The sequence below is a fragment of the Pavona decussata genome, unplaced genomic scaffold (genome assembly GCF_977016875.1).
Source record: "Pavona decussata unplaced genomic scaffold, jaPavDecu1.1 SCAFFOLD_286, whole genome shotgun sequence".
In the NCBI taxonomy this organism is placed as follows: Eukaryota; Metazoa; Cnidaria; class Anthozoa; order Scleractinia; family Agariciidae; genus Pavona; species Pavona decussata.
In genome coordinates, this window is record NW_028145687.1 from 1157501 (window position 1) to 1181559 (window position 24059).

The 24059-nt window shown below is 38.8% G+C and overlaps 2 protein-coding genes across 2 annotated transcripts in view; one reads left to right on the forward strand and one right to left on the reverse strand.

The window, feature by feature from the left end:
- LOC146455084 (uncharacterized) overlaps window positions 1–2406 on the reverse strand; it is a 4363-nt gene extending 1957 nt beyond the window's left edge. Inside the window, exons 1-2 of the mRNA XM_085094730.1 lie at window positions 2202–2406; window positions 1814–2082 (exon numbers count right to left, since the gene is read on the reverse strand). Of these exons, the coding sequence (XP_084950856.1) occupies window positions 1814–1873 (60 nt within the window). The 5' untranslated portion in view covers window positions 1874–2082; window positions 2202–2406. The remainder of the gene's footprint in view (window positions 1–1813; window positions 2083–2201) is intronic.
- A 1879-nt stretch (window positions 2407–4285) lies between these two features.
- LOC146455085 (peptide-N(4)-(N-acetyl-beta-glucosaminyl)asparagine amidase-like) lies at window positions 4286–23801 on the forward strand. Its single transcript, XM_085094685.1, has 14 exons — window positions 4286–4602; window positions 7835–7931; window positions 8610–8756; window positions 9713–9955; window positions 12715–12921; window positions 13305–13521; window positions 14703–14891; window positions 16059–16300; window positions 17525–17635; window positions 18664–18843; window positions 19608–19657; window positions 20890–21025; window positions 22136–22319; window positions 22815–23801. Exons 1-14 carry the CDS (start codon window positions 4490–4492, stop codon window positions 23006–23008), a joined length of 2310 nt encoding a protein of 769 aa, XP_084950811.1. The 5' UTR covers window positions 4286–4489; the 3' UTR covers window positions 23009–23801.
- Window positions 23802–24059: the final 258 nt, after the last annotated feature.

The following is a 24059-nucleotide window of genomic DNA, read 5'->3' on the forward strand; positions in this document are numbered from 1 at the left end:
TGATTGATGCAGCTATGGGGACGCGACTGAAAGTTGGATTGTAAAGCCTATTTTGACCGTAACTTACCCTCGTTCACAGGCGTCATCGCACTCATTTTGTGAACCGGGGCCGAACAAGAGCTCGTGACTCCCGATAAGTTCAACGGGTGACGTAAAATTTGACCGCGTGCCAATTTACGACTGTGAACGAGGTTGCCCGAGACCCTATTTTATCCCGCACTGAGACATCTTTGAAAGCCGGCTGTGTTGTTGAGCATTATAAGTTTCTGTTGATGGTTCAATGTTCTCTTTTGGAAATGTAAGGAAAACTACTTAGAGAGAAGATAGGCACTTTTGGTAACAAGATTGAGCTGTGTAAGCTCAAAAGAGGATGAGCTTGGTAAGCTGTAACCATCATTACATTCAGTAGCTTTTTTTTCCAATATTAAGTATTATTAAGAATAGTTCTTACCATTGTGTCACAAAAAAAACTCCTAATCACCATATACACCTTTGTTTTATCTAATTAGAAATCAAATGCAATAGTAAAATTTAAACCACTTCCTTTTTTGTGCAGTTTTCGCACATTTTTGGAGCTTTTAATTTCTTTCTTTCACTGGAGGGAATTATTTTTTGGACTGAAAGGATGAGGTCTGGTTTAAACGGCACTTTTAAGCCTAGTTCTCACTTGTAATACAAGCAGCAATTACTTTCCAACCAAGTAAACAGTGAAGCTAGAGCTCTGCTAAGTTTTAGTGCTTATATTTGTGCTTGTTTCACGCCTTATGAACACTCGTGAGATAAACATTGGTAAAAAACACAACAAAAGGAAAAGATTTCTCTCTTTTCTTACACTTTGGCTTACATGTTTCATGCTGATTTGCACGTGACGTTTTCATGCACTTGTGCTTATCGCTCAAGTGAGAGTCAGGTGCTTCCAAACAGTTCGACCGTGAACTGAGATGTTTTGCTTTTAATTTGAGTGTCTTGGTTATTCTGAACATGCGAATTCGCATGTAAAAAGACTTTTTACGACACGGCCACGTACAATAATTGAATCGTCCAAACTTTCAGTTCGCAATTTCATGCTAGACAACAAAGAATTGAAATCCATTCAAATTGCTTCACTACAGGGTTTTCTAAAACAGCATAATAATTATTATGCACATCTTAATTCACCTACTTCCGACCATGAAATCTAAAAGCAGGAATGAATGTTTGCAGAGATTTTATGGATTTATCACCAGTTCTGATAAAAAAAACAAACAACAATCACACAGAAATCAAACATGATTAAATCTAATGAGTTTAGGCATTCTTTTGTCGCAATATGTAAAACTTGACTTCGATTGTTTACATGAAAATGCAAATTTCATTTGCTTTCCGGTAGAGTTTGATCCACTAAACAGACACTTCTGTACAAACTAAGCTCTGATTTGACACACTGCTATATGAAATGACGGAAAAAGAAAGGTCAGGTTGGTTTTCGAGATAAAAGCCATTTAAGCCTGGCTTAATTTGTCATCGTTAATCGATGATAAAATACATTTTGAATTTTGTGCTGCGTTATTACACCATGTAGCAAGATTTGTTGGGAAACATGTTAACTTCTCATGGTCAAAATTTCGCAAACTGTTACTGAGTTTCAAAACTTTCAAAAGTTTTCATAACTTTCAAAAAGTAATTTGATACTTTAAACAGCAAAGCTGATTTTCAACAACCTCAGGACGTTTGCAAAGCAATCTTGACCACTGTAAAGTTGTTGATCAATACTTGTGAGTTGAATTATTTTGTTCGCGCTCTTAACATATTTCATTTAGATATTTCGACTTACCATTTCTGCTTTCAACGCTAAAAGCATCTGTTCTGGAGTTTCCTCCACTTGCGATGTCATTTCAATAGTACGTACTGCAGTCTTTCTCAGCCAATAAATCCTTGTTCAGTCGCATAAGCTAGGTTAATTGCCAAAGATGAGTTGTGTCGTGACTAACAATATCGTAGCGGAAATCGTTTTGCAAATCTAGGCGAGGCATCGAATCACTGAATCGCAGAACTCCTGATACGATCGTTACTGAGTAATCTTTTCATTCCAATAACTGTTCGCTGGAGGCAGATATCAACAGAACAGGATTAACAAAAGATTTGGACAAAGCTCAGAATTGCAAATCAACGGTAAACAAGCGCGAGAACTTTTAAACAAGCAATTCATTTGAATGGTGTACCTTTTGAGCGATGATGTCAGTTGACTTTGATTGACGTTATGAATGGCATACACTATACAAGACGTAGATTAACAAGTTTTCATAGAGAATGATTAAGCTGAACAGCTGCCAAAAGACAACAGATAAATTCAAACTTGATTCCGTGACAATGCAAATTTACTACAAAATTTCCTTATGCTGAAATGAATCTACGTTGACACTTCAAAACAACAGACGGGGAGAGGGTAGGGATGGAGTTGAGGGTGGGACCGTGAGGGAACTACGATATACACCCTCTCTCCTCTCATGTCAATGTGGACGAAGGAGAAAAAAACATGTTAAGTTATTACAAAGCAATCGCCTGAATTACGAGGGATCTTATTTGTGGATTTTTTCCTTTTCAAGAACCATTCAATTCGTCATTACTATTGCTTTAGTCAGAAAATTGAAAATGAACCGGCACCACATGACTAACACGAGGAAGACGAACACCGGATGTCATTACGGCCTGTCTTCAGCGAAGAGAAGTGAATATAATATGGCTTTGTCCTTCAACAGATACCAGGCTGTTAAAGGGTCGACCAGGGTCACCTATTTTTTGTGTCACTTTGAATAACCAAAAAACATATTTGAATCGATGGAATCGTCAAAAATGGTTCAGTTTTGTTACCAATATCCCTCCTAGTGCGCAGAAACTATTATCAATTATGTTTAGCTGCCGATGGCTAGGATGAAAATGGATTGCAACTTGAAAAAACTGGCCAATTTTTTCAAGTCCTGTGTATTTTAAAGAAGTCGCTACGATAATAGTTTGCTCTTCCTCTGAGAAATCCCTCAATATTTTCTTCCTGGTGTTCTAAGAGCAATGCCATGTTAGAAATGACTCAAATTTCTGCAAGGCTGATCGGACTGCGTAGAAAACTTACACGACAGAAACCGAGAATCAACAGAATGCGGCAACCGTGGACAGCTGTTTCGAGCTGGTTGGCTCTCGTCAGCACGGTGTAGCACAGCAAAAAGTAGAACGACCAGAGAAAACAGGTTTTTTAACAAATATTTCAGCAGTTTCTACCAAAATAGAGTAAAATCGCCGTGTCAGTGCCTCTTTAACTAGCATTTTCTCTTCAAAAGAAATCTTTGATCCTTATCTCTTTAATGAGCTATTTGATGCGCTCTTTGCACACAAGAACAAATGATCCGGAAGTACGTGAGGCGTCATGAGTTCGTTAGATATATAATTCGATAAGGATCTGACAATTTATTTACATTTGACGTCACCAGTTCCGGCACGTCACCTTTGACCTTTGAACCTTTTCTAGTCTGACAGCGAGTATTGGAGGAGAGGCGCACCCTTTTATAAGTGCTACAGATATGACAGATATGTGCAGTCCATTGGTCTGAAATATTATAGATTTAGGCTATTTAATCCAACAAGAAGCACGTTTCTTCCACTGTCTGAATTTTTGCTCTATTTTGTAGATAGATCTTTTTTTGATATGCTTCATAGGGTAAAAATAGACCTCTCGCACTTCTGGTTCGAAGAAGAAGGTTTATGCGGAAGGTATAAGGACTCTAACATAAGGTAAAAAAGAAAGAACCCACTTACATTCAAGATTCTTAGAGAAAGTATAGCCATCCCCAATTCCCCCTCCTCCTCCCCTCCGTCAGATCTGTACACCGGTAGAAAGCATGATAAAAAAAATAATAATAAAATAAAATAAATTAGTAAAAATATATATATAAAGTAAAAACATGAGTGAAGAAAATGGGTAGAAAAGGTATTGAAAGATTTATGGAAACAAGAAGAAATAAGGATTGCATTTTCAAAATAGGTTTCGATAGATGACTCAAGTTTTTTGTTCCGGAGGATCACATATTTAAGCTGCCAAACAAATACAAAGATGAAAATATCTTGCCATGCTTTATATTGTACTTGTCACCCAAACATAACGATTCAGATATGCGCTATCTTGAAATCTTTTTGACTTGGCATATCGAATCAGGCACATTGCTGTATTTTGTAATTGCCTCTTGTCCTGTTAATTAACGAAAATACATGAGGTAGTAATCCAATTTTAGACACTCCGCTGATGACTCATTGGACCGCCGGCCCCGGTTCCGGTTGTCTTATATTTGCATGTTCAGTGGAGTCCGGTGTTAAATCGTTCTTTGTTCAAGCTCAGCTTGTGCTAAAAAAATAGTTTCTCTCTCTTGCCAACATCCAGGAGTTCCGATGCGTTAAAAATTGTGTCTGCTGCTCTTAGAAGGCTTCACTACATTATCAAATAAACACTCGCACGCCGTTCAACATGGCTGCCGGTGGTCACGGAAATGCGATTGCTATTGAAGAAGACAACAAGTTTCAACAGCAGATCGACTCGGCAGGGAACAGGCTGGTTGTGGTGGATTTCACAGCTTCCTGGTGAGTTTTTAGTTGAATACCGTTTATTCTTGCGAGCACGCAAGCTCAAAACTGGAAAACCTAAAGCATTCATATTTTCAAAACATTAAAAACAAACAAAACACGTATTGTAATTAAGATTGCTTATAAACTTAACTGGAGAATTAAAGTTACTGCTCCATAAATTTTAGCTTGAATGAATTTTCACGTCTAACTCCAGATTCAAAATTTATTTAATAAAGGCCACTGAGACTCATCTTGGCTTGAACGTTGGGAATAAAAGCGTCAAGATAGTAGCTTTCGTTATGTAACGTTTTAACAGTTTCTATCATTAAAATTTACATATAAGTATACTTAGTTGAAGTTGTTACAGAATACTTTTTTTTTACTCATAGTTACAATTAACTTGGCTCAGTTTATTATATCATCTGCCAGCTGCTTTCGTTCCTAAAACTCAAGAGATAACTGATTTTGATAATTAACTTTATGTAAAGCTAGAGAGCTTAAGAGGGTAAATATTTTTCTGTTTGAATCTGTTGTCAAGTTCTCCATGAAGACATTAACCTGGGTACATGATTAATTAAAGGCAAACAAGTTCACATGATGTTATTACACATGAATGTCTGACTAAAAGAATAAAATAAAAGTCTTGAGCCATGTTGTAATTTTGTTTGTACAAAAGTTTCACAAACTGTAAGCTGGTTGTCTTGTGAAAAACAGATTTTTTCTCATAAACGGCGCAATTTTTGTGTATAAAAATATTGCAACATGGGTTTCATTACCTTTATGGTCATGAGGTGGAATGACAAATGGCCTTTCAAAAATTGTGTTACAAAATTTAGTCAATTCATGGGTTTCAATGTTTTGATTCTTTTTAAAGTTTTGCACGAAGCCCTCTCAGAGTCTTGATGCCTTTTTTAAGGCAGAAAAGGTCTTGGGCTTGCAGAAGATATGCTAGTTTTATCATCTCGAAAATTTTCAGACCATCTGCTAGTACTCCCAGGAGGTTCACCAAGAAAACAGACAGACAGGTGTAAAATAAAAAAATCTTTTATCTTTTCAAAAAAGAGTTGATAATACTTTGAAAATGGCCAGGCAATTATGGTTATGTCAGCCCATTTGCCCAGTATAATATACCAAGTACGTAAGAGGCAGAATCATGTAACCATTGTTTTTGTTCAAGAACACCCTTAGTCGCTCTGATCCAAGTCTCCATCTAGCGGATGTGTTTGCTTATTTCCAATCCACCCACACGATTATGAAGTGGCTCACTTTCCCAGGAAATCATGTTCACTGTATCATGAAAATGTTAAGCCGTATCATAAGTTGATATTACTTGAAAATGACCTGGCAATATCCTGTCCAGCTAGCCAATTTGCCTAGTAAACTGCAGTAAATAAGTGAGCAGTAATATGATGCAATCACCTGTTTAGTTCAAGAAAATAGAACTTTAGCCACACTGATCCAAGTCTGCACTATAATTATGCAAATATGATGACTTCATTTCCTATCCGCCCACAAGATTGTTAAGTGGTTCATTTCCCCAGGAAATGTACTATCAAATAAAATGCTGAGTAAGGTTGCAAAAGTACAAAGTATTAACCTATACTTACTTACTTAAGCTATGATGAGTAAAGATATAAACTAGCCTATGCTAAATAATTGTCTGCTTGATAGTATGGTTCAAATAACTGATTAATAAGTGAATGAATTAACTTTTGTCAGAACTGCAAAGAAAATTTTATGATATGTGGCATTGTAGAAAGAATTGAATTTTCTTAAATTCAAACTGACTTTCTTCAGAACAGCTTTGCTTGTTCTTTATTACAAGTGGCAAAATAATGGATTGTTATAGTTTAATTAATCAAGAATGCACTTTAAAGTCACACTGACCCAAGTCCATCTCCAGTACACAAAATATAATGTCAGCGCTTATTTCCTGTCCACCTACAGATTGTCAAGTGGCTCATTTTCCTAGGAATTCACCTTAATATTGTGAAAATCATAAGTCGTACTGTACCATGATATCATTATATTGTTTATTTTGTCAAAAAAGGATTAATGGAACCTTGAAAATGACCAGGCAATATTCTGTTCATAGCTGACCAATTTGCCCAGCATGATGTACGAAATATTAAGTATTAATTAAGTGGCAATATGATGTAAATGACTGTTTTAATTCAAGAACATACAAACTTTGTCCCACTGATCCAAGTTGCCACTTTACAATCATTGTGACTCATTTCCTATCCACCCACAAGATTATTAAGTGCTTCATTTCCCCAGGAAATGAACTTGTACATAAAATGCGGAGTAAAATTGCAAAGCCTGTGCTAAATACACTGTAGGTCACTCCATATAAATGTAATTAAATTAAATGCTTTAGATAAATGAATGAATGAACAAATGTTTAGTGAGATACTAAGGCTCCTTTTGAAAATAGTATTAAAATTCTACTTAAGATATCAAGGTACAGAGGACATGAACCAGACTGTTATGAATAAACATGATAAATTACATGTACTGTATATCCTTTGTTTGTGTTCTCTTGTCCTTATTGTCAAGCTGAATTTTGATATATCAAAAGGAGCCTATTGGAAAGGAAATCTATGACATGTGACATTGTAGAAAGAATTGACAGAATATGTAGTTTCAGAAAATATCCATACTCCCCACACAGAAGGTTTTTTGTTTTTTGTTTGTTGTTGTTTTGCACCCCCTCCCCTCAGGAATTCCAGTTTAGCTTCATACTTTGCTTCTAAAATTTTGACTTTTAAGATACAGCGATAATGGTATCAACTAAATGCCTAATCATTGGTGAACAGGTTTTGGTCATTTTCTTGACATAATAGGTTACCACAGCAGTATAAGATGTAAAAAAAACACTCCTAATTGTAGAGTTAAGTGGTAATAACTAAAAAACAACCTTGGGAACCCCATTTTTATTATCAAGGAGCTGTGAACAACATGTACTGTTCAGATTCAACTTTTTGCAAAGTTTGAAAAAAATTCATAGGAAGGGGTTAGGAGCCACCTTAAATTTTCAAGGTGGCATACTGTGAATGAAAAGCAAAATATTCTGATTTTAAGTGATCATAAGCCCTCTGGAAATAAGTTCAAAAATCTCCCAAGAATAGGACAGATATATTTATTTCTCTTACTGATTTCAACTTTTAGTCTCCAAGGGGGATGTCTTTTGCGATGCTAGAATATACAGTTGGAAATAATGATAGATCTGCTTTCATTTCTCTAGGTGTGGTCCGTGCCGCAAGATGGCCCCCATTTTTGCCAGACTGAGTGTCAAGTATTCGGCTGCTGTTTTTCTGACAGTTGATATTGATCAATGCAAGGTGAAGACTTAGCATTAGGGACCTCCAGATCTGAGTACGACTTTCAAATTTCAAATCAGTCATATCCCCAGAACTCTCACTCCTTCCTGTTGTGTACCAGCAGATAAGGAGACCCTAGAAACAAGATTGGTGTGACTTGTGATTATCTAAACCATGCAAAATACATGTAGATTTGAAAAGTTATACTCATACTCAATCTCTGTACTCATAGACTGATAGACAAATCTGAAGGCCCCTTTTCTCTTCTTTTGGAGTGTCCTATCCAATGCAAAGTTTCAACTTAGAAAATGCAAAAGTGTCCCAAGTCAAGACTTTTGTCAGAGATTGTGTTTTGTCTTCTGGGATCGTAGTCCCTTATAGGGTTATGCGTAGTATTTTTCACATGGCAGTACCCTTTTATTCACCTTGATGGAGTCAAAGACATTGCGGAGCAAAACTTGTTGTCTACAGATCGAAGTATTATAAAATGATAGGAATTGGGTTCAAACACTGACTTCAGATTTGAAAGTTCTGTTTTACTGAAAGCTTGGCCACAAAACCCTTGGACAGTAATTATGATACATATATTTGAACTGCGGGTGAATGATTAAATAGAAGAAAGACCCTCACAGTTATTTATGCAACTTAAGCAGTTGAATTAAATTTTTGATTTTTGTCTTTTTGATTTTTTTGTCACAGATGACAGCCGTACAGAATGGAATCCGATCTATGCCAACATTTGTCTTTTACAAAAACAGAAAGAAAGTTGATCAGTTTCAAGGTGCAGACCCTACTGGTTTGGAAGATAGAATCAACCAGTGGATTGGTGGTGCTGTTGACACTCTGGTACATGCATTAATAGCTTTGATGATTTATTTATATATAAATTTTGAGGAACTTTCAAAAGGGTGAGGTGGGAGGGGGGTTAAAAAAATATCTTGAAAAGTGGAAAATCCTGGGGGGGGGGGAGGGGCTAAGTTAAATTCCCTCCATGGTGGGGGTATGGATATTTTCGTGAATCACACAATTTTAAAGGTAGTAGATGAGACTGATTTGTTTGTCTGCTTTACTGTGGCTGAAAATTTAAGCTGCAGAAAGTTTTAGGAAATGGAATTTTACTTCTTTACTAGCTATTGTTGGTTTTATGAAAATGCTAGCTGACCTTTCTTTGCATTATTTTTCATAAAAACATACAAACATGTATTTGCTTGGAAAATGAAAGGAGAATATAGCTTTCCAGTGTTCCAAATCTTGAGCTGACTTTTTTAAAAAAAAACTGTAGATTTTCGTTACTAACAACTAATCCAAATTTCTGATCTGATTAAGGCCTTCCGAACAGACATGTACAACTTACTGTGCATGTGCTGCAACATCGGGGGCAATGTTTCAGCTGTACACTCTTGTAGGCGCTTAGTCCGGTCCCCTTGTGGAACTACATTAATAAATATTTCATTCGTACCAAAATTTAGTTATGTTAAGCAGATCATCTTCATGTCAATTTCTCTTGTTGTTTTCCATGTATCCAAACTACATCAGGTGTGTTCATGTTGTCCTTTCACCATTTGTCTTTGGTATTGTTGTTTTATTGCCTTTTGCTCGCATTATTCTTGTAATCGATCATTAGCTTCAGTGTATGTATTTGTTTCTGTTCTAGAAACCACTGGTTACAATTTCATGTTAATTACAGTTTGAAGGAACTGTCAAGGACGTCTCAATAAATTTACCATTGTGTTCGCTACAACATGTATCCACTGAAATGAACCATTGGGTGCCACTGATTTATCTTGCTGTTGTCCTTTTAGGTTGTGGATTCCAAGAGAGTTGCTATGGGTCGGAGCTGGGATTGTTTTGAACAGTTACAAGACAATCCTCCAGAAGTGTTCATGGATGCATCTCACCTTCTTCTAAAGTTTGCATCCAACATTATTAACAATCCCGACAACCCTAAGTACCGTTCAATACGAGTTGGCAACAAGATTTTCCAGTCGCGCCTTCTGCCAGTGAATGGGGCAGTTGAATGTCTCTTTACAGTGGGATTTCAAGAGGTATTAATTACTGAACATGATTGTTCTATTTATTAATTAATTTGGGGGAGCAGGGATGGCGCATATATATATAGTGGGATATCCCGGAGGCTTTGCCGTTAAGGATAGTATTCAGGTTGTACATGTACATGTAGTATGCGAAAGGGACTAACAAGATTTAAAATATGCGGGAGGTCGTGGGTTCAAACCCCGGCCGGACCAACACTCAGGGTCTTTAGCCCTTTAACACCTAAGGCAAAACGACATTTTCTCCAGATCCAAGTCTACAAACTCAATGTCTATGTATGATATACCATTTTAAAGCTACTCATGGGTGTATTTCATAACTGATATAATTATGAATGAGAAAAGTTATGGCTTTGAGATAAATGGCCTTAAAACGTAAAAATTTAAAACTTCAAAAACGTCCCAATCCTTGTGTATATTAGGTATACCCCTAAACTATAGCTTATTTTGCAGGTCTCAACATCTTCATTAATACGAGAGATGTCTTAAGACCCACAACTTCTGGGGGAAAAAATTGAAAAGTTATGGGGGTGGTCAACCATATCACATATGGGAGGGGGTTAAGTTTTTATCCTTTTAACGAGTAGATCTTCACAAGACCATCTTGGTGTCAAAAATTCATAGAGATCTGTCAAATATTGACAGAGTTGTGGCCTTATGTGCCAAATGGCACTCTTAGGGATTAAAGGGTTAAATAACTGAGGAGAAAGTGCTGCCTTTGTAATGACATCTGCAAATGGTTAGACTTTCTAGTCTTCTCGGATAAGGACGATAAACCGTAGGCCCCGTCTCACAACACTTCAATGTTCATAACCATGTGGGACGTTAAAGAACCCAGACACTAATCGCAAAGAGTAGGGCATGGAGTTCCCAGTGTGCTGGTCTGGTCTTTGTGCTGTTTCTAAGGACGATAAACCGTAGGCCCCGTCTCACAACATTTCAATGTTCATAACCCTGTGGGACGTTAAAGAACCCAGACACTAATTGCAAAGGGTAGAGCATGGAGTTCCCAGTGTGCTGGTCTGGTCTTTGTGCTGTTTCATGATTTCATGGGTTGGGTGGGTAGGATGAGGTTGTTAATGGACATGTGCTGATGTAAACCGCATTTGACTATATATGTGAATAGAAAATGCGGTATATAAATGCATTACCATTACCATTAATTAACATTTCAGTATTTCAAAGGGTCGCAAAAATAGACTGTGAATCCAAAGGTTAACTATAATGTGAGGAATCAACATGAAATAAGCCCGCAAAGTAATGTACAATATTTCCTTTTTCCCATGGCTTTGTCAATAAATAAATGGCCCTCAAAAAACAATGAGAATTTGTGAGCTACGTATGAGGCACTTGGAGCTTATTTAAGCTACAGCCTGTATGATACAAACAAAACTGTATCTCTTGTAAAGGGCACTTGGGCAGCACCAGTAAGCCTGAGTTCACTTTTCTGTATGTACCATTCTATCATCATCATCATTGTTATCACTCAAAGAAAAATGTGATGTTATCTTTTAAGCCTGGGCCCAGTTGTTCAAAGCCCGATTAAGTTAACCCTGGGTTAACGTGAACTTTGACTCGAGTATATTTACTAATCCGTAAGGATTTGTTCAAAAGATTTTGTTCCTCAGTTTTGCCTTAGACCTTTCTTTACCATTAGCTAAAAATGAGCCTTTAAAATCATTTTTAATGAGCGAGATGAAAACCTTGGTTAATTTTTAATCGTGGATTAGCGTTAATCAGCTTTCGAACAACTGGGCCCTGGTGAATAAATATACACATAGATACTATTTTTCAGTCAGTTACACAGGCATACTATAAAAAAGAAAATCCGACATCTCCCAACAAGAGTCAAACCTATGAACTTCCAATAATATACTAGTTTGGATGATCTACCATTAAGTGTTTTCCGAGTATGCCTGTATCATTGACCCCCAAAATATTTCTAGTATCATTATCATTGTTAAATTCTCATTCCCACTTTGGGAATAGGACAGGTTTTCTTCACATTTCTGTAATCTGTTAGGATGTAAAGGATGGAGTGATTGGCTTCATGCTAAACCTCCAACCTGTAAGACCAGTCTGGGCTGTCCTTGGTCTCGTCCTTGACCATTCTGGCCAGTTTAGACCTACCAAAGGCCTAGACCCCAGTCGGCATAGCTCTTGAGGTGACTGGGCCACACAAGCCTCACAACTGCAATAAGGTGACAGCCCAGAGCGGTACCACATTTATTCCATTAACCGCACATCTTCGAATTAGCGCACACCTTGAATAAGCACCCACCCTGAAAGTCCAAAAAGTTAATTTATAAGCGCCCACCCTTGAATAAGTGCCCACCCTGAAATTCCAAAAACTTAAATAGCATCCACCCCACCCCACCCCCACCCAACAAAAAAATCATTTCTGTACAAGCCCAGCGGAAGTTAGAGGAGTGTCAGTTGTGTTCCAAAATTCATGTTAGGTTGGGTAGTCAATGGACGTTTATATTGTGCATGGCTTGTTCATGTTAGCTTTTGCCCTTAGTTTTGTCTTGTTAAAGTGAATAAACTTGTTATCCCTTGTTTTGTTACTCTCTAAAAATGTCCTCGCTTGCTAAAAATCTTGGGAAAATAATAAGCGCCCACCCTCGAATAAGCGCCCATCCTCATGGGCCCAAAGTTAAATAAGCGCCCAGGGCGGTTAATCAGATAAATACAGTATATAACACAGCATGTTGCAGCCTATTGAGTTAACATACAATTTTTTAACTTTTCAGCGAGGTGATCAACTTGTTTGTCCACCTGGGGAGTCATTGGAGAACATGTTGATTCTCCAGGATACGTTAAATGACGAGAGAAGCCGTCGTAGCACAACTCAGGGTACAACTCAGGGAGCAGCTCCTACACCACAGGGAAACCAAGGATGCTTACAAGCTGGGTGTTCACAGCCTTCCATTGTTTCAACTCCAGCCACAAGTTCAAGGGTAACAACAACTTCACTAATAATTTTATTAGCTCCCACGAGTCTTCTCTAGCTTAGTAGTAGAAAATCGGAACTTATACTACATATAATAGAATATTTGTGGTACTTGAAGTACAATATTTTGAATGATGTACATATACAATGCTACGACTACTTACGACTTATTTACGATTATATACATGTATAAAATTAAAGCAAGGACGAAAAGGTGAAAAAAAACTGAAAAGAAAAAGAAAGAGGAGGACACGAAAAAGAAACTTAAGGGAATTGAAGAGAGAGGCCGCAATCCTAATGTAGAGGTCTTGGAACAAGAATGGAGTTAGAAAAATAAAAATTAAAAAAAACCAACATTACTACACAATCTTCGCCATTTTTCTCTTTTAGGATAATGAAACAGATTTCCTTCTCCGACTTCAGAGCTCATTACAGCATGTTCTACTCTATGAAGATGCAGATTTACAGCGCCGCACACGTGATATAATCCCCATAGCAGAGTTGAAGAAAAAGGCAAAGGAGGCCAGTGAAAGAACAAAGAAGGGTGGGGAGGGTGGGGTGGATGAACAAGACTGTCTTATCTTAGAACTTCTTGCCTGGTTTAAAGGTAAGGCCTTTATTTAATTATTATAGATTTAAGAACTCCTCCTTGCAGTCATGTAATCGTTACTGAAAATTAATTGAATGGACTAAAGTGTGACCATTCAGATGAAAGCTACTGAGCAGTACTTTCCTGTGGTGCTGTTTATTATGCTGTACAAGGTGTTTCTAACTTTTGAGTCTGTGGATGAAATCCTAAAGTGTGACCATTCAAATGAAAGCTATTGAGCAGTACTTTCCTGTGGTGCTGTTTATTATGCTGTACCAGGTGGTTTTAGCGTTTGAGTCTGTGGATGAAATCCTAAAGTGTGACCATTCAAATGAAAGCTATTGAGCAGCACTTTCCTGTGGTACTGTTTATTATGCTGTACCAGGTGGTTTTAGCGTTTGAGTCTGTGGATGAAATCCTAAAGTGTGACCATTCAAATGAAAGCTATTGAGCAGTACTTTCCTGTGGTGCTGTTTATTATGCTGTACCAGGTGGTTTTAGCGTTTGAGTCTGTGGATGAAATCCTAAAGTGTGACCATTCAAATGAAAGCTATTGAGCAGTACTTTCCTGTGGTGCTGTTTATTATGCTGTACCAGGTGGTTTTAGCGTTTGAGTCTGTGGATGAAATCCTAAAGTGTGACCATTCAAATGAAAGCTATTGAGCAGCACTTTCCTGTGGTGCTGTTTATTATGCTGTACCAGGTGGTTTTAGCGTTTGAGTCTGTGGATGAAATCCTAAAGTGTGACCATTCAAATGAAAGCTACTGAGGAATACTTTCCTGTGGTGCTGTTTACTGTTGTACAAGGTTGTTCTAACTTTTGATTCTGTGGAAAAAAATAATCAATATGACCAATGAAGTGAAAGGATACTTTTAAAAATAAATTAAAGACTATTGCAGTTATGTACGGAACCTAAGCATTTTCTTAAGGAAGAAGCTGTGGAAGAAAAATCAGGCTTGGATGGCATTTGAAGCAGTGACCCATGCGATTTCTTTTCTGGGGAAGGGGGAGGGGGAGCAAGAAAATATGAGAGAAAAAAGGGGGTCTTTTTCTTGTCCCCCCTCCCCCTCCCCGATTACGCCTGCTACACAGGCCATTTTCTGAATGTTTTTAGTAGTTCTTTTCTTTGGTTCTATTTTTTTAGTGCTATTTTGAAAATGAAATGGTAAAATCTGTCTTTGTGTTCAATTCATTTCAGGTGCATTTTTCAAGTGGGTGGACAAGCCCCTCTGCATGGCATGTGGTTCTCTGACGTTTGCAGTGGGTGTGGTCCAACCGACGCCTGAGGAGGCCAGATGGGGTGCAGGGAATGTAGAGAGCTATAAATGCCAAAACTGCGGAAGGGCAACAAGATTCCCTCGATACAATCACCCGGCTAAACTCTTAGGTAAGATACCTGTAAGAGGTGATTTTAATTTACTGACAGCTAACCGGATTACAATAGGCCATTTGCGACATGTTGTGAACCTCGGTTTGAAAGCGAGGCTAAGTGCGAAGCTTTTCATGCTTAGCCTCGCTTTCATAATGAGGTTCAAAGCAACTCGAAAATGGCCTACATTGTATTTCTCGCTTCTGAACGGTCAGCCATGCAGACTTAAGGTTGGATTTTCAATGGCGTATCTGATGCCAAGACTCTTGTGGAAACCTAACCAATCGATCTTGCTGGCTGGTTACTTTAGCTTCAAACGTCCTCGGGCTTATAATATGCTGACGATATACTTAGAACAAAAAACTTTCGTCGATTTTCTCGGCGCCTTTCGGTGTTCAGACTGTGTTTTGGTTCAGACGGAAACATTTTCGAACATTTTTTGTCCTAACGTGTATTCCTCCGAAAATTCTTGTGATTAAAGGGAAAGTGTTGCGGGGATTTTGACATTGAAAACGGTGCAACAACACCTTAGCTTAGTTACAAAACAATTCTAGAATACCGAGAAAAAGAAATGAACTGAATTCTTGAAAGGAACAACTCATGATCTGTTCTAGAGCATTTTGGAGACCTTGAAACAAGGTAGCCTTAACTTTTTCAAGTTGCAATCCATTTCGGCCAAGTCTATCAATAACCACAGACAATCGGGATAGTTTTAGTACACTGGGGTGTTAAAGCTATGGCAAAACTGAACCATAATTTAAGGTTTTTTGGAGGAGGCGGCCTGGCCCAGCGGTTTAGGGTGCCGGACTTGAAATCCGCAAGCCCCGAGTTCAAGCCCTGTCCTTGGCCACGCTTGTATATAGCCAGCTGGTTTGCCTCCTGCCAGTTGGAATTTTTAATTTGTTATGTTTAATTTGATTTTTTTCTCGTTATTTCTGAGTGTAGTGCCTGTAAACTAGCTTTGGGTAGCTAAGTGCATTTCCACTATAAAAATACATTTTTTGTTTTGTTTTAGATTTCTGTAAATAGAAAAACGTTTTGGTGTTTTTGAAGTGACACCAATCTTCCGTAACACTTCCCCTTTAATGTACCTTTCTTCTGAGACTTCTGGATCATGAATCGAACTCTGAACTTTCCTTTGCTCATCACGAGCTGACCAATGATGTCCCACTCTTTCGTCCGCAGAAACCCGCCAGGGGAGGTGTGGGGAGTGGGCAAACTGCTTCACATTATGCTGCCGTGCTATAGGATTTGAGTCTCGTCACGTGTTGGACTGGACAGATCACGTGTGGACTGAAGTGTACTCCGAGGCACAACAGAGATGGCTTCACTGCGACTCTTGTGAAAACACCTGTGATAAACCACTGATTTATGAGGCGGGCTGGGGAAAGAGTCTCTCTTACATCATAGCATTCTCTCATGAACAAGTAAGGCCCTACTCTGATTAAAAGGAAGTTGTTCAGGCTATGTTCACACTTGGTTCCCGAGCACGTTTCCCGAGTCACTAATGTGAACGCACTCTTTTATCAAGTATCCACGCCAGAATTCGGGCACGGTGTCCGTACCCGAGTACAAGGTCGAGACCTTGTACTCGGGTACTGAAGTAGGCACCGGTTTAGCATGCGAGCAAGCTCTCGGGGAAGAGCGGAAGCTTGCTCGCAGGCTGTCTGCATGCGTTTTTTTTTTGTGTCCGGTGCCCAGGCACTAGTGCTTAGGCACCAAGTATGAATATAACCTCAGACTCCCCGGTGTCCAAGGAGCAATCGTGTTCTCGTTCGCCAATTTAGCGCGCCCATTTTGTTCACCGTGTCGTAGGGAGACATAATAATATTTATTACTTGACATTGCGCAAATTAACATACTAATACACGATGAAATGCGCAATGAGGAAAAAGCGCGGGAACTGACAAAATGCTGTTCAGACCAGTGCCCTTGCCCAGGACCGGTGCCCGAGTATTGAGGTAGTGCGCGTGCCCGGGCACGGTGCCGAGATTTTTGCTCGGGCACCATCAAAAAGCAATGTTCAGACAAGATACCCGTGGCCGGTTCTCGAGCACGGGTACCTATTCTGAATGGGGCCTAAGTCAGTCGTACTGGCCCAAGTGTCTTGGGTAGCGCCTGTACTAGCCTGTGTAATAGGTATTTTGGGAAAGCGTCTTGTTGTAGCAAAGAGCACAAAGGCAGCGGCGATCGTGTGGTTGTTCAAGGCAAGATTAATCTAATTCTGAATTCTGTTTTAGAACGGGTTAAGATTGTCTGTAAATTGTTGTTTTGTTGCACTGGACCACTAGAACAATACGTTTCTACCATGTATTCCTTACGTGTACAAAAAGGAAAACAAACAAACAAATAAACAACCATTAGTGCATGAAAGGATGCATGCACTGACCATTTCATTTGGATAACATGTGCGAAAATTGCTTGATTGGTGATAAAAGGACCGATGACAATCGTGTAGCGAGGGCAGCCGTCTACAGGCTGCTAAATGGTAAACAGTATCCAGCATCCGAACTAGTAATCTGAAGGTCTTAGGTTGGACTCCTGATAGAAGCACTCGGATTTTCTTTTTCCGTTTATGCCTGTGTCACTCACTGAATAGTACATCTTTCTCAGTATTCAGATTGTATTTGGTTGTAAATTGTGTTCAACAGGTTTTAGATGTGACGTGGCGTTACTCTGCTAAGCATGATGAGGTTCGCAAGGCGAGAAAATTAGTGAGTGAAGAGTGGCTCGAACAAGCACTCGCTGGAATGACACAAGAGGTGAGATAATTAACAATTATTGCACGGGAGCGCGTTGGGTTCGATATGATAGACAACGAGGCTTGCTATTCAACAAGCGCGAGGGGAATAATAATTTGGCGATTGGTTGTTTTTAATAAAACAATTATTTTGTTACGAAAAACAACCAATCGCCAAATCTTGCTGATTTACTGATATTTTCTTTCCCCCTGACGTGTACTTTTACCATATTTGTGGGGCATGTAATAATGGCTCATATGCAATGGCCGCTAAACCAATCAAACCTCTGGAACTGATTTATTTAATAAATGACTCAGTTTTTAATAATAACTGTTATCATGAGAACTGAAGTCATTACAGTCACCATGCCATCGGTACTTTAGCCTGCGATTAGGTTCTATTTTCGTTTTGATTATTAAATCATTCCTGCGAAAAATGTGAACAATTTTAGCGAGCGACTTAGTAACAGGAAATGCGAGAGCGCTGCTAAAATGGTGCCCGATCGGAGGTTATTGTTATTGTGAAGCTTATAGTGGTATTCAGTGTTAGTGACACTTTTAAATCCACAGCACACTTTGATATTCCAACCCATACTCTTACATAGACAAAGATTAGAAGAAAGACCCTCGCAGTTATTTATGCAACTTAAGCAGTTGAGAAAAGAAAGCCGCAGTTCAAATACATATATGTTTTCATATATTCATATTCATTTATTCGTCATTCGCGGGTATATTATGAACTCACAATATGACCAGCTCCCAGTTGGCTTGATCGCTCAGTTACTAGAGCACTGTACCGACTTCGCAGAGGTCATAGGTTCGAATCCCGTTCAAATCTGAATTTGTTTTTCAGGTTTTCTTTTCGCAAATGCTGAAGTTGCGTAAATAACTGCGAGGGTATTACTTCTAATCTTTTACCCGCAGTTCAAATATATGCTTTCGTACATATGTTCATATTCATTGACGTAGACAAAGTTATGGAATGGTGACATTGAACAACAGTTTGAAACTCATCCCAATCTAAGTGTCTTACATCATGATTTCTTTTAGCGTCAAATAAACTTAAGTGACGGGAGGCGGAGAGTTTTGATGGAGCGTCAAGTGAAGGAACTGGTAGAGTTTTTTACTATTAAATCTGTGCATGATGGCGAACTACAAGGAAGAGTCTCGGGTGACTTGGCTTGGAGGCTGTTACGAGGAGAGACAAAAGCACAACAAGATGATTACAAAGTGAGTAAAATGGCAACAGAGCGGTTTTTGCCAATAGTGATGGTATCGTTGAGTGTTCTCTGAGAGATGCTGGGTGTTCCATTGATTTGATGTGTTTGGGTGAGGTTTTGAAGGGGGCGAAATGACTGACCGTGGAGCGAAGTGACCAGATACCATGGTGGGGTACATGTGCCTTAGATTCTTGAGACAAAAATCTCTGCGTTATGATCGCATTAAAGTATGCTGTTCCAACCTTCATGTATCTAAAAATACAAGGCTAAACGCTACTGTTTATAACTGATTTTTGTCTCAGATCTTTTTTTAAACTTTAGACACTGAGAAATTTGCCACTGATCTGTCTTCTTTTAACATCAATGAATGAATGAACGAACGAACGAACGAACGAACGAACGAACGAACGAACGAACGAACGAACGAACGAACGAACGAACGAACGAACGAACGAACGAACGAACGAACGAACAAACGAACGAACGAACGACTGAATGAATGAACGAACGAACGAATGAACGAATGAACGAACGAACGAACGAACGAACGAACGAACGAATGAATACTTTAACTTTATTAAAGTGTTAAAGGATTTAGCCACCACGAATTAATTGTGTACACGATTTAAAGTAGAAAGTTCCAATAAAAATAAACAAATGCCTAATGTAGCTACAATATTAAAACGAATGAAAGCTTAATAACAATTTTGGAACTCACCGTGCTTAACCTGCTTTCACATGTTTTTTAACATGCCTTATTTTCTTTCTGTACAGCACGAACCTTATATTTATAAACCAACTGATGAGGAAATCAAGGAAAAAAGGTTGGTTCTTAGAAACTCAAATTAAACGTATGATCCCTCGTGAACGTTTAGCCATACTGTTCTAAATTTATAAGATATTTCCTCTATTGTACCATTGGTCACACATCTTCTCCAACGAAAGCTCCCGCATTCCCAAAGTCGTATTTCCCAGTTTTTAACTTCTTATGTTTTTTCCAGTTTTTGCCCAAAATTAATCCTTTGACTTAAAAAAGACAATTGACCGTTTAGAGATGGCCACTACGACAAGATTTATAGATCTCTTTAAGAAGTATAACGTACGCATTTCTCCGCGCTTGACGTCAAATGCAGTACTATTGAAAATGGACAAAAGCTTATAAAACAATGAAGAACATAATGAGTATTCAAAGGCAAATTTTGACGTCATTAGCGGAAAACTGAATTTACTATACATGTTAAAAGAGTCTTTATAGCAGTGTTTGACTGAGAATTCTCAAATTCATTAATAACCCAGGAAGAGAAAACAAAGGAATCACTACCGTGAAGGAGGTTGGGAAATGTGATCTTAATTACCATAAAATTTGGTGAACTTTTGATTTGATTTTCTCATAGAATTATTAATGGTTTGAGGAGATATATCCAACACCCGAGAGAGTTTTTCATCCTATTTCCAAACACCTCGTTTCTCGTTAAAAACCTCGGCTGCGCCTCCTTTTTTCAACCCTTTTCTCGGTGTTTAGAAATCGGATGAAACACTCTTCTTCGTGTTTGATATATTACTTGAAGATGATGATGATGATTACTTTAAATGGATTTTTATGAGTTGCTTCCAGTGTTGGACCGGGTCAGGGCGCCCTGAATGAAAACGTTTAAGTTACAATTTTGGACAAAACTGTTAAGAAAATTACGCTTCGAGGTGTTTCTACTCGCCAATGATGAAAGCGACAGAATTTGAACAATCCCCCTCCCTTGAATCATTGTTGTTTTGCGGCTCTTTAACATTTCCCTGGCGACGGCCGCTTCACGAATAGGGGTAGGAGGGAGGGAAAAGTAAGTTTCGTGTAACATTTTAGCAACATAGCTTATAAAAGGGTTTTTTTCTTCTCCAAGTGACCTGTTTCCTTCAGGACTTCTGACCTTCAGGAGTTTTGTCCTTCTGGTCCTGAAAAATAAGGCGGGGTTCGGTCACCCCCGGCCCTACCCCTAAATCATACCCTGGCTTACCAGATATCTACTATACTGAGATAACTGTTTTGCGGTCATGTTTGTTGCAGATTAAGATTTTGCTTCAACTGTGTCATAAACAAATATCTGAGAGGCTTTGACAGGAAGCTTGACATATCCGACTGGCAATCGAGAGTAGCAGCTTACAGCTGTATGATGCGTAAAGTTGAGAAGGATTGGAAAATGGTGAGCTCTTAGAACGGCTTTCATTTGAGTGTGGGAAGAAATTCGCGCTTGCTTTGGTTTTGCTTTTCTGCGCTCTATGATTGGTTGGCAAAGTTCGCGCCATTTTCTCAACCAATGAGAAGCCGAACTAAAACCAACCGTGTCTTGGTCGTACGCGTTTTCCCTCGCATATTTTCCCGCTCTTGACGCCGGTTGCATGTATTTGCTTCGAATTTTGATTGGTTGATTGTGCCCTATACCCAAGTTGTGATTAGTAAGAACAACTACTTTGGTTTTGGTTTAAGACACTCAATCGAAAACCACTTTAAACAGTGTTCACAAAATATTGGATAGCTTTTGTATCGACACCAAAACCCAGTTGAATGAAGTGCTGATGTCGACACGATTTTTGTGGTCGACGGCTAGTTTGCTGCTCCGATCTTGAGGGTGGCCAAACATTTTTTCCCTTCAGGTTTTCGTTTCTCTCCAGACTTATTATGAACAAGTAAAAATGGGGTCGGGACGCCGTACAAAATCTTTTACCGATTTGCTCTGGAACGAAATCTGTTTAGTATGGAGATAGCTGTATCTTCATTAATGTTAGAGCGGTTTTCAATTGAGTGTTGTAAAACCAAAACCAAAGAGATTTCTCAGGCCAATCACAACAGATGTAACAGCACAATCAGCCAATCAGAACTCGAAGCAAATACATGTAACCTGCGTCAAGCGCGGGCAAGCACGCTTGGTTTTGGTTTGGCTTCCCATTGGTTGCCAAAAATGGCTCGAATTTTGCCAACCAATCATAGAGTCTAGTAAAGCAAAATCAAAGCAAACGCGAAATTACTTTCGACACTCAATTGAAAATCACTCTAAATATTGGTATCCATTTCAGTAAAAATGACAGCTTTTGTGTTTGGCGCAGAGGGAAAGAAGAGCGATATGGGATAATTTGGGTGCCATAAATATTGCCATACATGACGAGAGAGCACGAGGCGCGGGCGCGGCAAGCGGAGGGGAGCGCCTGCAACCCAATTAATGCTTTCAATTTTTACGGTTGTTTGACTTTGGAAATGTGACCCTGCTTTGTAACTGTGTCCCTCAACATGATATCCTTGCCTAATTTATTTGCAGGCCTACCTGGCAAGGAAAGAATCCGCCTCAACAGGCTCGGTTACGTGGCAGGTAGATTTAAGTTCTTGCAATCTAGTGATTGACAGTGTTACCATAGTAGCAACAAGCAAAACATTTCAGACTGGACGAGTGGAATGGAAACTTAGTGGAGACGACGCGAGTCAGAGCGAGATGCTTTCTGGAGGTAAGTTTTTTTTTTTCAAATTAAAAATCTCTTCTAGTAAAGGTTCTCCCAGAAACAACCATTATCATAGGAAAGGTATTTTCATAAGCTATCATTGTTCTTAAGTATTTCATCCACAGACAGTTAGAAGCATAATAAACAGCACCACAGGAATGTATGCTCAATATTTTTCTTTTGAATGGTCAAACTTTAGGATTTTATCTACAGACTCAAAAGGTAGACCCACCTTGTACAGCACCACAGGAAAGTACTGCTCAGTAGCTTTCATTTGAATGGTCACACTTTAGGATTTTATCCACAGACTCAAAAGATAGAACCACCTTGTACAGCTTAATAAGCAGCATCACAGGAAAGCACTGCTCAGTAGCTTTTATCTGGATGGTCACAATTTAGCCAGCTAAATTCGTCATTTCACGTTTTACATGTAAAACTAATATGACTGATTTTCCCCAACGCGTCGCTAAAATGTCATTTTTATTTATTCTCCTTTGACAGGACAAGAATCAACCATTACTTCAGTTCTGAGTGGTTCCAGGACCCTCAAACTCACGGCTACTCTGAGTGGCGGAAAAGGAGATGTTGCCTGGCAACATGCACAGCTGTTCCGTCAGCCATTTGAAAGCCAGAGTGAATACCCACTAGACGTTGCGGTCTTCTTCCGAGAAGCAAATCATGATACTCATCTCTAGCTTTTGTCAATTATACAGCTGAAATCAGCTCTAATAACTTCTCTCAAACTTCCACTCAGTTCATTTTCTTTTCACTTACCTCTGGGAAATTCATTGCTTGACCTTATTCTTGCCTAGCTAGTCCCTGTACGGTTTTCTCCCAGGCCCTCGCGATCAATTCGTTGCTGAGAGATAACCGAGGCGACGCGCGGGCCACGTGACCCGAAACGGATTGAAGGAGATGAAAGACAAAAAGAGGCCTAGGAACTAGGCAAGCCTTATTCCGAAACTGTCGAAGAATTGCCCTTTTCACGGTTAACTCTGCTCATTTGAATTACAATGAAATCTAGCATGTATGTGAGGCAATTTCGGGCTATTTTGTAGTTTAAGCCCGAAATTACCTCGCATCCACGTTGGATAACATTGTAATGCAAATGAGAAAAATCAACCGTGAAAAGGGCAATTGAATTCAACAACCGTAAATCGTTCTACCTGTGCAGTATTCATAACTTTAGTTTAAGAAACAAAATTTTCGGAAAATAACGGATTAATATAGTATATTACATTGTTATAGGTTAAGGGAAATTGTATTGTGACAATTTATCTCTAAATGTCAGAAAAATTTAACTTCGTCGGCTGAGGCCATTCCAAGGTAGATTTTAGTTTTATGAATTATTAAAAAAGAAACAGCTTTGTGTTCAACGTACCAAAGCTGATTTTGTGTAGAATCTCTATGTGTTTTTGAAAACAAAATGTAGCTACTGTAACCAGTTAGTAAAGTTTACTCTGGATAAAATCCATAAATGTAACCAAATCCTGTGGTACTGTTATTGTACTTACTTCACAAGGTGGTTGCAATCTTTGAGTCTGTAGACGAAATCATATGATATCCTAATTGAGACGAAAGTTACTAAGCAATACTTGCCTGCGGAAGTGTTTATTATGCTTTTACAAGTTGGTTGTAACTATTAAACCTGTGGATGAAATCCTAAAGTGTAACCATTCAAATGAAAGCTACTATGTAGTACTTTCCTGTGGTGCTGTTTATTATGCTGTACAAGGTGGTTCTAAC

Coding starts and splice junctions, on each gene's coding strand:
- LOC146455085 (XM_085094685.1), top strand. CDS start 4,490: ATGGCTGCCGGTGGTCACGGAAATGCGATTGCTATTGAAGAAGACAAC. Junction 7,932..8,609: donor TTGATATTGATCAATGCAAG/GTGAAGACTTAG, acceptor TTTTTGTCACAG/ATGACAGCCGTACAGAATGG. Junction 9,956..12,714: donor TTACAGTGGGATTTCAAGAG/GTATTAATTACT, acceptor TTAACTTTTCAG/CGAGGTGATCAACTTGTTTG.